This window comes from Gigantopelta aegis, chromosome 2 (genome assembly GCF_016097555.1).
Source record: "Gigantopelta aegis isolate Gae_Host chromosome 2, Gae_host_genome, whole genome shotgun sequence".
Taxonomy (NCBI): domain Eukaryota; kingdom Metazoa; phylum Mollusca; class Gastropoda; order Neomphalida; family Peltospiridae; genus Gigantopelta; species Gigantopelta aegis.
This window is the reverse complement of record NC_054700.1, coordinates 28,164,042-28,178,959: the sequence shown is the minus strand read 5'-3', so window position 1 is coordinate 28,178,959 and position 14,918 is coordinate 28,164,042. Positions and strand designations below refer to the sequence as shown.

The 14,918-nt window shown below is 41.6% G+C and overlaps 1 protein-coding gene across 2 annotated transcripts in view; it reads left to right on the top strand.

The window, feature by feature from the left end:
• Nucleotides 1-14,918, top strand: part of LOC121383428 (cytosolic carboxypeptidase 1-like) — a 76,293-nt gene that overhangs the window by 22,434 nt on the left and 38,941 nt on the right. For both annotated transcript variants that reach the window (XM_041513449.1, XM_041513457.1), the window contains exons 8-11: nt 559-690; nt 1,727-1,873; nt 11,437-11,673; nt 14,621-14,733. In XM_041513449.1, the coding sequence (XP_041369383.1) occupies nt 559-690; nt 1,727-1,873; nt 11,437-11,673; nt 14,621-14,733 (629 nt within the window). The remainder of the gene's footprint in view (nt 1-558; nt 691-1,726; nt 1,874-11,436; nt 11,674-14,620; nt 14,734-14,918) is intronic.

Below are 14,918 nucleotides of genomic sequence, written 5' to 3'. Positions count from 1 at the left end.
TATATATGATTTTAAGATTTAGAATGAGCTGTACAAAAGCTTCTAAAATTCAACGATACATGTGTATGTGTTTGGTTGTTTTTTTCCTTACAAATAATGAATAGGACCCTTCACAGTTTGCTTGCTAGAAATCTGACGTAATATTATAATTGCATGCAACACTTAGTGTATAGAGTAAAGGGATACCTGTATTTCTTTTACAGCTCAGCATCTCTTACATACAGGGAAACTACTGTTTTTGGTGTCAAACATATGGGCCGTAGTTCAACACTTGATCAAGAAGAGAAATCCACAGATGCCACAAACATTTATTTTAAAAAATTATTATTATTATTATTATTATTAAGAATTAGATTAATCACTAGTTGTTTCTTTTTCACTGATCAGTTTTATGGTATGCCAGATAATTCATTTCGTGGGATTCCTGTTGAAAATGTGTTTGTTGGATCTTTTACTTGTTTATGTATGTTTTCTGTTTTATTTTATGAAAAAATATAACTAAATCACGAAATAGATTCATATATGATATGTATGTGATTGTATTGATGTGTTTTACAGGTGTGAATGCATCCTATTTGGGGAAACACAACTCCATCAATATACTTTTTAGAGTTATATCACTTTGTGGACGGAAGCATTTAGCAGTTCTAAAACTGGCACTGGACAACCTTAACAATCTTACAAAGTCAAGTAAGTTTCAGTCGTAAACATTTACATAAGTGAGCAAACAATATTTACCTTTCAAAATGCCTAATTTGATAGACATATTCTTTTATAGTTGATAACTTGTGTGATAACAGTGATACATACAGTGTCATGTATTTCTATCACTGTTCATTAAGCAGCCAGGCATGATTATCAGAAGCTAGTGTTGTCACTACTGCTGCTTGCTTTTCATGCTTGCAGTTTAGGGCCATTCAAATATTACATAATGCTATAAAAATTAGACACCCTCCCACAACCTGTAACGCCCATACACCCCCAAAATATTATGTAACACATGGAGACACACACCCCCATTCACAAACAAGTCATTCTATGGGTGTAATATAACTTTAGTGTACTGTTTTGCAATTTGAAAAAGCGCAGATATACGCATTTCAACTCGATTTATAATCATTGTGTGTTTACATCTAGCTATAACTACCTACATGTATGTTAAACATTGCCGCTGTGACAGCATTTATGGGGGGGAATTAATTAGTAATAAAAAAAAAGTGTGTTACGTTGCACTGTTCAGTACACAAACCCACCCACCCACCCTCTGTAACGCTACATAACATTTGGATATACATCCACTCGCCACCTTGAGTGTTACGTAATATATGAATGACCCCTTATTGGACATGAAAGTCTGGAATTTCAGATTTTTTATTGTCTATACAGCATTTCTGGTGTTTATTGAAAATGTTCCATATTCTCTATAACGTATGGTTTCGGCTGATGCATTGCATACATTCTGAATAGGGCCACCATTGTGCAACCCGAAACCTAGGTCCAATCTCAGTACCCGACCACCAATGCATGGCAAAACAAAATCACGAATTTGGTCATTCTCTTAGCGAGGAACATGTGTGTTGTACATTCCATGAGTCTGGTAGGTGGGTTTAACAATTTACCCAGGTGACCGTTTTATGTCTCTGGGCCTCTTTGTTTAACATTAGCTGACTCTTTGTGTTACAAAATTAATTCATATCTTCAGTGCTCTTCTTTTTTTTTTTTTCAGAAAGTAATTCTGCAAGAACAATTGGCATGGGAGGGGTGCCTACAATTTTGTCGTTTTATTCGGACTGGCACCAAACTGATACCAAGCACAGACATATAAATCTGAGGAAGGTGCTTCTCCATATACTGAAAAACATAACAAATCTCAGTGAGTTACATGTACATGTTATGAATATTTAGTAAGAAAATGTACTAAATTTTGTCATATGTTTTCAGTCATTTCTTGTATCAAAGTTAGAAGTTTGTCTAATTTAATGACACCATTAGAACATATATTGATTAATTCATCATAAGTTAACTTACGGGATGTCAGTCATTTGATGACATCATTAGAACATGTTGATTAATTCATCATAAGTTAGCTTATGGGATGTCAGTCATTTGATGACATCATTAGAACATGTTGATTAATTCATCATAAGTTAGCTTACGGGATGTCAGCCATTTAATCACACCATTAGAACATGTTGATTAATTCATCATAAGTTAACTTACGGGATGTCAGTCATTTGATGACCCTACCATTTCTGCAGCCAGAGGAAACCTGCCACACATTGCCCTGTACTAAACAAGAAAGTTCCATGTCCGAGTTTGAGGTGCACTGTAAAATATTTACTGTCAGTGAGTAAAAACTAGTGATGTTCCAATGATTGATGATAATAAACAATTTAATGGTTTAGCTCTACTGATGTGATGATCAAATCATAATAGTCCGGTTTGCGAACAAATAACTTTAATAAATCTAAAACAAGTGATTAATTATCAATACATCATTATCATATTCTGTTCATGGGGCATTACAAATTGTCTTTGGGTATGGCTTGTTCAAGATCTCCAATACTGTCCAGGACGATGCAGTCTTCTTCCTAATTCACATGTTTTAAGGGAAAGAAGCAAGTTTAATACAATGGCCAGTACATTCTGTTAACATGTATCTGCTTCAGTATGACCTGCCTCGGTGGTGTAGTGGTTAGGCCATCAATCTACAGGCTGGTAGGTACTGGGTTCGGATCCCAGTCGAGGCATGGGATTTTTAATCCAGATACTGACTCCAAACCCTGAGTGAGTGCTTAGCAAGGCTCAATGGGTAGGTGTAAACCACTTGCACCGACCAGTGATCCATAACTGGTTCAACAAAGGCCATGGTTTGTGCTATCCTGCCTGTGGGAAGCACAAATAAAAGATCCCTTGCTGCTAATCGGAAAGAGTAGCCCATGTAGTGGCGACAGCGGGTTTCCTCTCAAAATCTGTGTGGTCCTTAACCATATGTCTGACGCCATATAACCATAAATAAAATGTGTTGAGTATGTCATTAAATAAAACATTTCTTTCTTTTTCTGCTTCAGTATGTCTCATATACTGGGTGGATATAATTTGCTTTCATCTGTAGTCTGTATAAATTAACGATCGGCTGGCAATTATGTAATATTTTGCGACCTGGAAGATAATTCAAAGGTTCGTAGGTACATGTACTTGGGTTTATATATCACATACAAAACATGAATGGCCAAGCAAGTTACTAAACCAGTTATGATAATCATGTGAGTTTTATTCAGAAAGCAATAAAGCTGCCATGACTAGACGGAGAAGCAGGCAGTACAAAGCCTGGCATGAGTAGTATAGAATTATATCAGTTGTACTTCCAATTAAAAAAAAAAAAACTGTTATAGAAGAGATCCTTTGAAGATACATGTAATGCCAATGACCCATGTTGGAACATAACATTTTATGTTTTTCTGGTTGTGCAAAAGGTCAAGCAGACCTTGCCTTTTAAGGTGCACTGGTGCGATCGTGCTCGTACAGCGCAAGTAATTTAAATCTGGCGAGTATGAAAAATAACGCACGTTACACTTAGCAAACAGCGCACATAAAATAATTTTGTATATTGATTGCCACTATTTACCTTATGTAGCTGATAGAAAGATCCGTTCAATAATACCAGGGAAATGTTTTTTTTTACGAGAACTAATATCTACAGTGATAATCTTGCATTGCATTTAATGAACTCATACTGAGTATAAGGCTGCGTGGGCAATCTTGGATCACTTGTTTTAAAAACGAAAGATAACATGGAACTGATGTCATTGAACATGGTCACTGAGTTACTTTCAGAGATACATGTTTGTACACCAGGCCATCAGTTGGCCCTCATTTGAGAAATAATGATGTATCTGACCCCTTTAACACACAATGATATGATGCTGACAGTGTTGTTGTTCACCTTTCCAGAAATGAAATTATTGTTTTGGTAAACATGGTGGCACTAGTTTCCACAGTATTGAATGACATAACCTAGAAAACAGTCAATGTTTTGTTAAAAACCTTTCTCAGCGCTCGCACTTTCACGGTTGCAAATACATGTATGTTTTTTATAGTATTAGGGACAATGTTCCTAAAAATACCACTAATCACAGTCCAGAATGGGAAAGACAAAAGACGATCAATATAGTTATAAAATTCCAAGCAGTAATAGTCTTTTTAAGAAGGTTTGTCTAGCTATATCATGTCTGGAATCAACTGTACAGCAAGTATTGAAATCTATTATCAAATACAATGTATTGTGTACCCTAAAGCCCAAATGGTAGTGGGTCCACAAGCTAGGATTTATCCAGGCATTCTGTAGGTCCGAACATGGGGCCCCTTCCCAAAAGAAAGTTGCACTGAAATTCCCAATTTCTTGATGTCATTGATGTAAATATATTGGCATTGGTGTTTATTTTCATATGTATGTGAATTTTTTTTTATGTTAGATAGTTATTAAAGGTAAAATTAGCAATTTGTAGGGTTTATCACAGTTAACATGATAATAGGTGCGCCTTGCCTATATTTCAAATCCTTACTATATTCATTTTAATAGTCTCCAGCTGGTCCAACCGGATGGGACTATCGATTTCATCTCTGTCCTTCTGTCTGTCTATCTGTCTCTTTGTCCGTTTGTCTGTCCACCATATAATTTTCCGGATGTTTTTGAAATATTGAGCTGAAATATTTTGTATAACTTTATCATGTTTTAAAAAAAAAAAATTGCAATGCCTGAAGACAACATGATGAAATTTTTAATATTGCTTTATCACATACTGTTACAGATCAGTTTTCTTGCAGGTAGATTGAATATGAGGTGCCACTCTTTTTTTAATTAGTGTACTGCCCGGCTGTTTTGATACACTTCACCACACTGCACCTTAAGTTTATTAGTAATTTTTGTTAAACATTTGCAATAGGAATTGATTTGGTACATTGGAATGTATATTAGCAGAAAGGGATTTTTATATGCACTTTCCCGCCTAATCCTAGAATCGGTTATGACACGTCATAACTTTACCCGACGCATTGTTAATGGTTGGACAGGATGATGGACTGTTAATGGTGAGGGCAGGATGATATACTGTTAATGGTGAGGGCAGGATGATGCACTGTTAATGACGGGGGCAGGATGATGCACTGTTAATGGTGAGGGCAGGATGATGGACTGTTAATGATGGGGGCCAGGATGATGGACTGTTAATGGTTGGGCAGGATGATGCACTGTTAATGGTGGGGGCAGGATGATACACTGTTAATGGTGAGGGCAGGATAATGCACTGTTAATGGTGGGGGCAGGATGATGGACTGTTAATGATGGGGGCAGGATGATGCACTGTTAATGATGGGGGCCAGGATGATGCACTGTTAATGGTGGGGGCAGGATGATGGACTGTTAATGATGGGGGCAGGATGATGCACTGTTAATGATGGGGGCCAGGATGATGCACTGTTAATGGTGGGGGCAGGACAATGCACTGTTAATGGTGGGGACCAGACGATGCACTGTTAATGGTGGGGACAGAACGATGCACTGTTAATGGTTGGGACAGGATGATGCACTTTTAATGGTGGGGGCAGGATGATGCACTGTTAATGGTGAGAACAGGACGATGCACTTTTAATGGTGGGACCAGGACGATGCACTGTTAATGGTGGAACCAGGATGATGCACTGTTAATGGTGAGAACAGGACGATGCACTGTTAATGGTGGGGGCAGGACGATGCACTGTTAATGGTGGGGGCAGGACGATGCACTGTTAATGGTGGAGGGAGGACAATGCACTGTTAATGGTAGGGACCAGACGATGCACTGTTAATGGTGGGGACAGAACGATGCACTGTTAATGGTTGGGACAGGATGATGCACTTTTAATGGTGAGGGCAGGATGATGCACTGTTAATGGTGAGAACAGGACGATGCACTGTTAATGGTGGGACCAGGACGATGCACTGTTAATGGTGGGACCAGGACGATGCACTGTTAATGGTGGGACCAGGACGATGCACTGTTAATGGTGAGAACAGGACGATGCACTGTTAATGGTGGGGGCAGGACGATGCACTGTTAATGGTGGGGGCAGGACGATGCACTGTTAATGGTGGGGACCAGACGATGCACTGTTAATGGTGGGGACCAGACGATGCACTGTTAATGGTGGGGGCAGGACGATGCACTGTTAATGGTGGGGGCAGGATGATGCACTGTTAATGGTGGGGGCAGGACGATGCACTGTTAATGGTGGGGGCAGGACGATGCACTGTTAATGGTGAGGGCAGGACGATGCACTGTTAATGGTGGAGGCAGGACGATGCACTGTTAATGGTGAGAACAGGACGATGCACTGTTAATGGTGGGGGCAGGACGATGCACTGTTAATGGTGGGGGCAGGACGATGCACTGTTAATGGTAGGGACCAGACGATGCACTGTTAATGGTGGGGACCAGACGATGCACTGTTAATGGTGGGGGCAGGACGATGCACTGTTAATGGTGGGGGCAGGATGATGCACTGTTAATGGTGGGGGCAGGACGATGCACGATGCACTGTTAATGGTGGGGGCAGGACGATGCACTGTTAATGGTGAGGGCAGGACGATGCACTGTTAATGGTGGAGGCAGGACGATGCACTGTTAATGGTGGGGGCAGGACGATGCACTGTTAATGGTGGGGGCAGGACGATGCACTGTTAATGGTGGAGGGAGGACGATGCACTGTTAATGGTGGAGGGAGGACGATGCACTGTTAATGGTGGGGACCAGATGATGCACTGTTAATGGTGGGGACAGAACGATGCACTGTTAATGGTGGGGGCAGGACGATGCACTGTTAATGGTGAGGGCAGGACGATGCACTGTTAATGGTGGGGGCAGGATGATGCACTGTTAATGGTGGGAGCAGGACGATGCACTGTTAATGGTGGAGGGAGGACGATGCACTGTTAATGGTGGGGACCAGATGATGCACTGTTAATGGTTGGGACAGGATGATGCACATTTAATGGTGAGGGCAGGATGATGCACTGTTAATGGTGAGAACAGGACGATGCACTGTTAATGGTGGGGGCAGGACGATGCACTGTTAATGGTGGGGACAGGACGGTGCACTGTTAATGGTGAGGGCAGGATGATATACTGTTAATGGTGAGGGCAGGATGATATATTGTTAATGATGGAGGCAGGATGATGCACTGTTAATGGTGAGGGCAGGACGATGCACTGTTAATGGTGGGGGCAGGATGATGCACTGTTAATGGTGGGAGCAGGACGATGCACTGTTAATGGTGGAGGGAGGACGATGCACTGTTAATGGTGGGGACCAGATGATGCACTGTTAATGGTTGGGACAGGATGATGCACATTTAATGGTGAGGGCAGGATGATGCACTGTTAATGGTGAGAACAGGACGATGCACTGTTAATGGTGGGGGCAGGACGATGCACTGTTAATGGTGGGGACAGGACGGTGCACTGTTAATGGTGAGGGCAGGATGATATACTGTTAATGGTGAGGGCAGGATGATATATTGTTAATGATGGGGGCAGGATGATGCACTGTTAATGGTGAGGGCAGGATGATGGACTGTTAATGGTGAGGGCAGGATGATATACTGTTAATGGTGGGGGCAGGATGATGCACTGTTAATGGTGAGGGCAGGATGATATACTGTTAATGGTGGGGGCAGGATGATGCACTGTTAATGGTTGGGGCAGGACGATGCACTGTTAATGGTGGGGACAGGACGATGCACTGTTAATGGTGGGGGCAGGACGATGCAGTGTTAATGGTGGGGACCAGACGATGCACTGTTAATGGTGGGGACAGAACGATGCACTGTTAATGGTTGGGACAGGATGATGCACTTTTAATGGTGGGGGCAGGATGATGCACTGTTAATGGTGAGAACAGGACGATGCACTGTTAATGGTGGGACCAGGACGATGCACTGTTAATGGTGGAACCAGGATGATGCACTGTTAATGGTGAGAACAGGACGATGCACTGTTAATGGTGGGGGCAGGACGATGCACTGTTAATGGTGGGGGCAGGACGATGCACTGTTAATGGTGGGGGCAGGATGATGCACTGTTAGTGGTGGAGGGAGGACGATGCACTGTTAATGGTAGGGACCAGACGATGCACTGTTAATGGTGGGGACAGAACGATGCACTGTTAATGGTTGGGACAGGATGATGCACTTTTAATGGTGAGGGCAGGATGATGCACTGTTAATGGTGAGAACAGGATGATGCACTGTTAATGGTGGGACCAGGACGATGCACTGTTAATGGTGGGACCAGGACGATGCACTGTTAATGGTGGGACCAGGATGATGCACTGTTAATGGTGAGAACAGGACGATGCACTGTTAATGGTGGGGGCAGGACGATGCACTGTTAATGGTGGGGGCAGGACGATGCACTGTTAATGGTGGGGACCAGACAATGCACTGTTAATGGTGGGGACCAGACGATGCACTGTTAATGGTGGGGGCAGGACGATGCACTGTTAATGGTGGGGGCAGGACGATGCACTGTTAATGGTGGGGGCAGGATGATGCACTGTTAATGGTGAGGGCAGGACGATGCACTGTTAATGGTGGAGGCAGGACGATGCACTGTTAATGGTGGGGGCAGGACGATGCACTGTTAATGGTGGAGGGAGGACGATGCACTGTTAATGGTGGGGACCAGATGATGCACTGTTAATGGTGGGGACAGAACGATGCACTGTTAATGGTGGGGGCAGGACGATGCACTGTTAATGGTGAGGGCAGGACGATGCACTGTTAATGGTGGGGGCAGGATGATGCACTGTTAATGGTGGGAGCAGGACGATGCACTGTTAATGGTGGAGGGAGGAAGATGCACTGTTAATGGTGGGGACCAGATGATGCACTGTTAATGGTTGGGACAGGATGATGCACTTTTAATGGTGAGGGCAGGATGATGCACTGTTAATGGTGAGAACAGGACGATGCACTGTTAATGGTGGGGGCAGGACGATGCACTGTTAATGGTGGGGACAGGACGGTGCACTGTTAATGGTGGAGGGAGGACGATGCACTGTTAATGGTGGGGACCAGATGATGCACTGTTAATGGTGGGGACAGAACGATGCACTGTTAATGGTGGGGGCAGGACGATGCACTGTTAATGGTGAGGGCAGGACGATGCACTGTTAATGGTGGGGGCAGGATGATGCACTGTTAATGGTGGGAGCAGGACGATGCACTGTTAATGGTGGAGGGAGGACGATGCACTGTTAATGGTGGGGACCAGATGATGCACTGTTAATGGTTGGGACAGGATGATGCACATTTAATGGTGAGGGCAGGATGATGCACTGTTAATGGTGAGAACAGGACGATGCACTGTTAATGGTGGGGACAGGACAGTGCACTGTTAATGGTGAGGGCAGGATGATATACTGTTAATGATGAGGGCAGGATGATATATTGTTAATGATGGGGGCAGGATGATGCACTGTTAATGGTGAGGGCAGGATGATGGACTGTTAATGGTGAGGGCAGAATGATATACTGTTAATGGTGGGGGCAGGATGATGCACTGTTAATGGTGAGGGCAGGATGATATACTGTTAATGGTGGGGGCAGGATGATGCACTGTTAATGGTTGGGGCAGGACGATGCACTGTTAATGGTGGGGACAGGACGATGCACTGTTAATGGTGGGGACAGGACGATGCAGTGTTAATGGTGGGGACCAGACGATGCACAGTTAATGGTGGGGACAGAACGATGCACTGTTAATGGTTGGGACAGGATGATGCACTTTTAATGGTGGGGGCAGGATGATGCACTGTTAATGGTGGGACCAGGACGATGCACTGTTAATGGTGGAACCAGGATGATGCACCGTTAATGGTGAGAACAGGACAATGCACTGTTAATGGTGGGGGCAGGACGATGCACTGTTAATGGTGGGGGCAGGATGATGCACTGTTAATGGTGGAGGGAGGACGATGCACTGTTAATGGTAGGGACCAGACGATGCACTGTTAATGGTGGGGACAGAACGATGCACTGTTAATGGTTGGGACAGGATGATGCACTTTTAATGGTGGGGGCAGGATGATGCACTGTTAATGGTGAGAACAGGACGATGCACTGTTAATGGTGGGACCAGGACGATGCACTGTTAATGGTGGGACCAGGATGATGCACTGTTAATGGTGGGACCAGGACGATGCACTGTTAATGGTGGGACCAGGATGATGCACTGTTAATGGTGAGAACAGGACGATGCACTGTTAATGGTGGGGGCAGGACGATGCACTGTTAATGGTGGGGGCAGGACGATGCACTGTTAATGGTGGGGGCAGGACGGTGCACTGTTAATGGTGAGGGCAGGACGATGCACTGTTAATGATGAGGGCAGGATGATGCACTGTTAATGATGAGGGCAGGATGATGCACTGTTAATGGTGGGGACCAGATGATGCACTGTTAATGGTGGGGACAGAACGATGCACTGTTAATGGTGGGGGCAGGACGATGCACTGTTAATGGTGAGGGCAGGACGATGCACTGTTAATGGTGGGGGCAGATTGATGCACTGTTAATGGTGGGAGCAGGACGATGCACTGTTAATGGTGGAGGGAGGACGATGCACTGTTAATGGTGGGGACCAGATGATGCACTGTTAATGGTTGGGACAGGATGATGCACTTTTAATGGTGAGGGCAGGATGATGCACTGTTAATGGTGAGAACAGGACGATGCACTGTTAATGGTGGGGGCAGGACGATGCACTGTTAATGGTGGGGACAGGACGGTGCACTGTTAATGGTGAGGGCAGGACGATGCACTGTTAATGATGAGGGCAGGATGATGCACTGTTAATGATGAGGGCAGGATGATGCACTGTTAATGGTGGGGGGAGGACATACATGTAGTTCCATGGTGATGTGTTTGCCTGAGGTGTGACGAGTCCATATATACATGTAGGATTGATTGCCCTCGATAGATTTGTGTTTTTTCTCCCATTCCAATCAATTCCCCACAACTGGTATATCAAAGGCCATGGTATGTACTGTCCTGTCTATTAGAAAGTACATGTATATTAAAAGATTCCTTGCTACTTATTTGGTAAATAGTTTCTCTTATGTGGCTTCAGTAGGATTCTCTTTCTTGACCAAGTGTCAGAATTACCATACGTTTTAAACAATTCTTCCTTTCCTGTTACTGTAAGTAGTGCTAGAGTAAGATATTTTTATAATTCCTTAACAGGATCAAAAAGAGTAGCCCATGAAGTGGCAACAACGGGTTTCATCCCTCAATATGTGTGGTCCTTAACCATAATATGTCATACGCCATATAACCTTAAATAAAATGTGTTGAGTGCATCGCTAAATAAACCATTTCCTTCCTTCCTTCCTTAACAGGGTCAGGCCGGAAGTCGTTTGTCGAGTCTGAGGGTATTCGGATACTGTACGAGACATGCCACGACTTGATCGACTGCCGGGACATGGAGGGCCTCATCCTCCTGGCCAGTCTGATAATGCGCAAGTGCTGCCCCAGAAACAAGCTGCCCCTCAAAGACATGATGAGTGCCATCGTCTACCCACTACCAGCATCAGACTTCCACATACCGGACTGCGGCTGTCTCACAGATGATCAAAGTATCTTAATACACACCCTGATACATTATTTAAGCAATAGATTGTCAATGAAAGACCTGTGTAGTCTGTACATTGCAACTAGAGTTGATATATAGTTAATTTTATATGGGTTTTAGTTTGTAATAGATGATCATAAATTAATATGTGCACATGGATGTACTTACTAATATTAAAATGACATGAGGTCATATTGTACATATTTGAAATGTCCTCTCTCATGATTTAGGTTATTGCTATGTTAAAGGGACACGCCCTAGTTGTTAACCATTACGCCGTTGTTTTTCGCTATTAAACCCATTTTTCCACAAATAAAATTGCACTTTACTTACCGTTTATTATTTAGAATATACATTTCCATTCATCTGAAGTGTTTTTTGGTAATCCTGGTAATCCTGGTGTTTGTAATACCACAATATGCATTTTTCGTATTTCTTAAAAAGCCACGTGCCTCTGAGAAAAAAACGTTGAGCAGACAAGGTCTAATCTATTTTTAGAGGGGATATTCCCATTTCAATGTCACAGACGTTGGTATACCACATGACCATTATCATTTTGGTTCGGTTTGTTTTCTCGTGCACGGTTCGCGCAATCAACATCCGATTTGTTGCCGTTTGTTTGTTGTTCATTTGTGAGGTTTTGTCTTCACAGTTTGTGAACATTTTCATTAACAATAAAGTTCAGACAAGTAAGTATCTCAATACAAAACGTTACAAACCCTTAAAACCAATAAGTCTTACGATATCTGGAGAGGACAGAACAGTTGGAACATGTCCAGGAGAGGTGAAAGGAACGCACCCCAAGTCTGTGCGCACTCTGTGAAATTTGTCGTGATGTAGGCATTTTTGTGCTTCGAGCGACATCTACCGGTGACATCAAAATACTAACTTTCAAAATTATTTCAAGCAATTGGGACATGGGGATTCCCATGGTATTTATCGATATAAAACCTGCTTTTTCACTCCATTTGATAAAAACGTGATCTAAATGTCTTACAGGTTTGTAGATTAACCAAAATTATAATTTATTTTCGCTGGATGGAACTAGGGCGTGCGGCTTTAAAACATCACAGGTATCTGAGAATTGAAAATTTGCATAACACATTTATGTGTGACACAAAAACAAATCCAGGCAACCAATTTTCTTTTTGCATAACACATTTATCTGTTACAGAAAAACAAATCCAGGCAACCAATTTTCTTTTTGCATAACACATTTATGTGTGACACAAAAACAAATCCAGGCAACCAATTTTCTTTTTGCATAACCACTTATGTGCATGTAAGTGATGTTTTTAATTCCATGTGTGAACAAAAAATAGGTTACGCAAAACTAGATTTGTGTGAATGACACGGGAACGAAATGATCATTCTCGCAATTTTCATGGGCCTGGTATAAAAATAACAACAAATCTAAGCTGCAATTCTTGGTAACATGATTGGCCACTGCTTCAGTTTGTGGATAGCACAATACTGCAGTTATGTTGTATTTTACAGCTTTACAGTACTGTATTTTAAACAGCATCTCACAAAAGATTGCATTCAGTTAAGAGGAACAAATAAAAGAGGCGGGAGGGGGGAAAGCAACAAAACAATTTGTTTTAAAAACCCACTGGAGCCTGCATAATTTATGTGCCATCGATGTCCCAAACCTTCATTCAGCTAATGACAAAAACACAAATACGATACGATACAGAAATAATATTCTATATTTTTCAGTTATGGTACAAATATAATACATGTATATAATATGAAATAAAATATATTCCAATCAGTTAACGGAAAAAAAAAAATCAACAACATGGACGTAAAACGAATCCATTCTAGTAAACAAAAGTGTAACATTATGCATACAGTAAACAGTAAAGAGTGGTTGTTTCTAACTGTGTTCAGGCACATGCTTTTGGAAAAAATTACCTTTTTGTGCATGCACGGTTCATCATTTTCAAATTTAAAAGCTACTACATGATAAAATATATGTTTCTGGAAGATGCACAGTGGACAAACACTTTGATCAATTTTTTTTTTTTTTTAAAGGAAAATTTCAGTTCGTAAAGAGGAGTCAGTTCACTTCTGTTTCTTCCCCATGATCAGTATAACAACACGATGTCAGTACAGACAGGCAGTACGTTCATACCTTTGTACCTGTGAATAGTTTTTAAAATATAACTTTTCTAATGAACTAATTCTTAATTAAAGTAATTTATACACTCAAAATTAGTTACAATTGTTCTAAATGAACTATATCTACTACTCACTACAGTAGGGGCACAAAAATGCAGCATACATTTTGCAAATGGAATATAATATTTGGAAATTTTTTTAACAAGGGGCATAAAAATCATACATATTAAATGATTTGGCCTTGTTGATCTGGCATGTGTGAGGTCATGTGACATGCACCAAATGTTTGATTAGTCTTCTCCAATTTCTACGAGTCAGATGAACCTGATATCAGTAATTTTAAGGAATAAGCAAAAAGTATGTAGTAAAATTATTGGTTTTAGAGTTTTGTAAAGTTTTTTTTATTTAGGCCTTTAGGTATTTTGTCTGAACATTATTGTTAATGGAAATGTTCCTGAACTGTGAAGAAAAACCTCACAAATGAATGACTAGCAGATGACAACAAATCAGATGTTGATATTGTGCGAACCATGCAGATTCAAACCAAATGGAGTTTGAAACATAACACAGTTAGGGACATTGACGATACATGGATACAATTAGAAAAGTGAGAAAGTGGTTGACAAACACCAGGCTATTCAGGCGTTCTCTATTAAAATTATATTAAAACTCGTTACCCTGACAATTGGTGCAGCATTAGAATTAGACAGTTACATGCACATGCACCATGTATCTGTTCATAACAATGTTTAGAAAATGTAATTAAAAATCTAAAAAGAGTGACTTGTAATGTTTCAGTAATTATACCAATGTTACATCTATTGTAGCTGTGGCAGCACGCCCAATTTCAAACACAGATGATAGTGATCACAGCTCTATGGATGATGATGATGACATAGACAGCGATGATGAACGTTTTCGAACAGACAACTCTGATGAGGTTTGTTATTTTCTCCATTATCATTCTGTTGATCTTTTTCATTCTATGCATGTTCTTTAATGCAGGGATGAACGTTGTTATCTTTTTATCTGGTAAAGTGGCTTGTTCGTTGTTTTTTTTTTATCAAATATCTGAGAAATCAGACCAGATTTGATCTCAAATGGTAAAAAAAGTCATTAACCAGT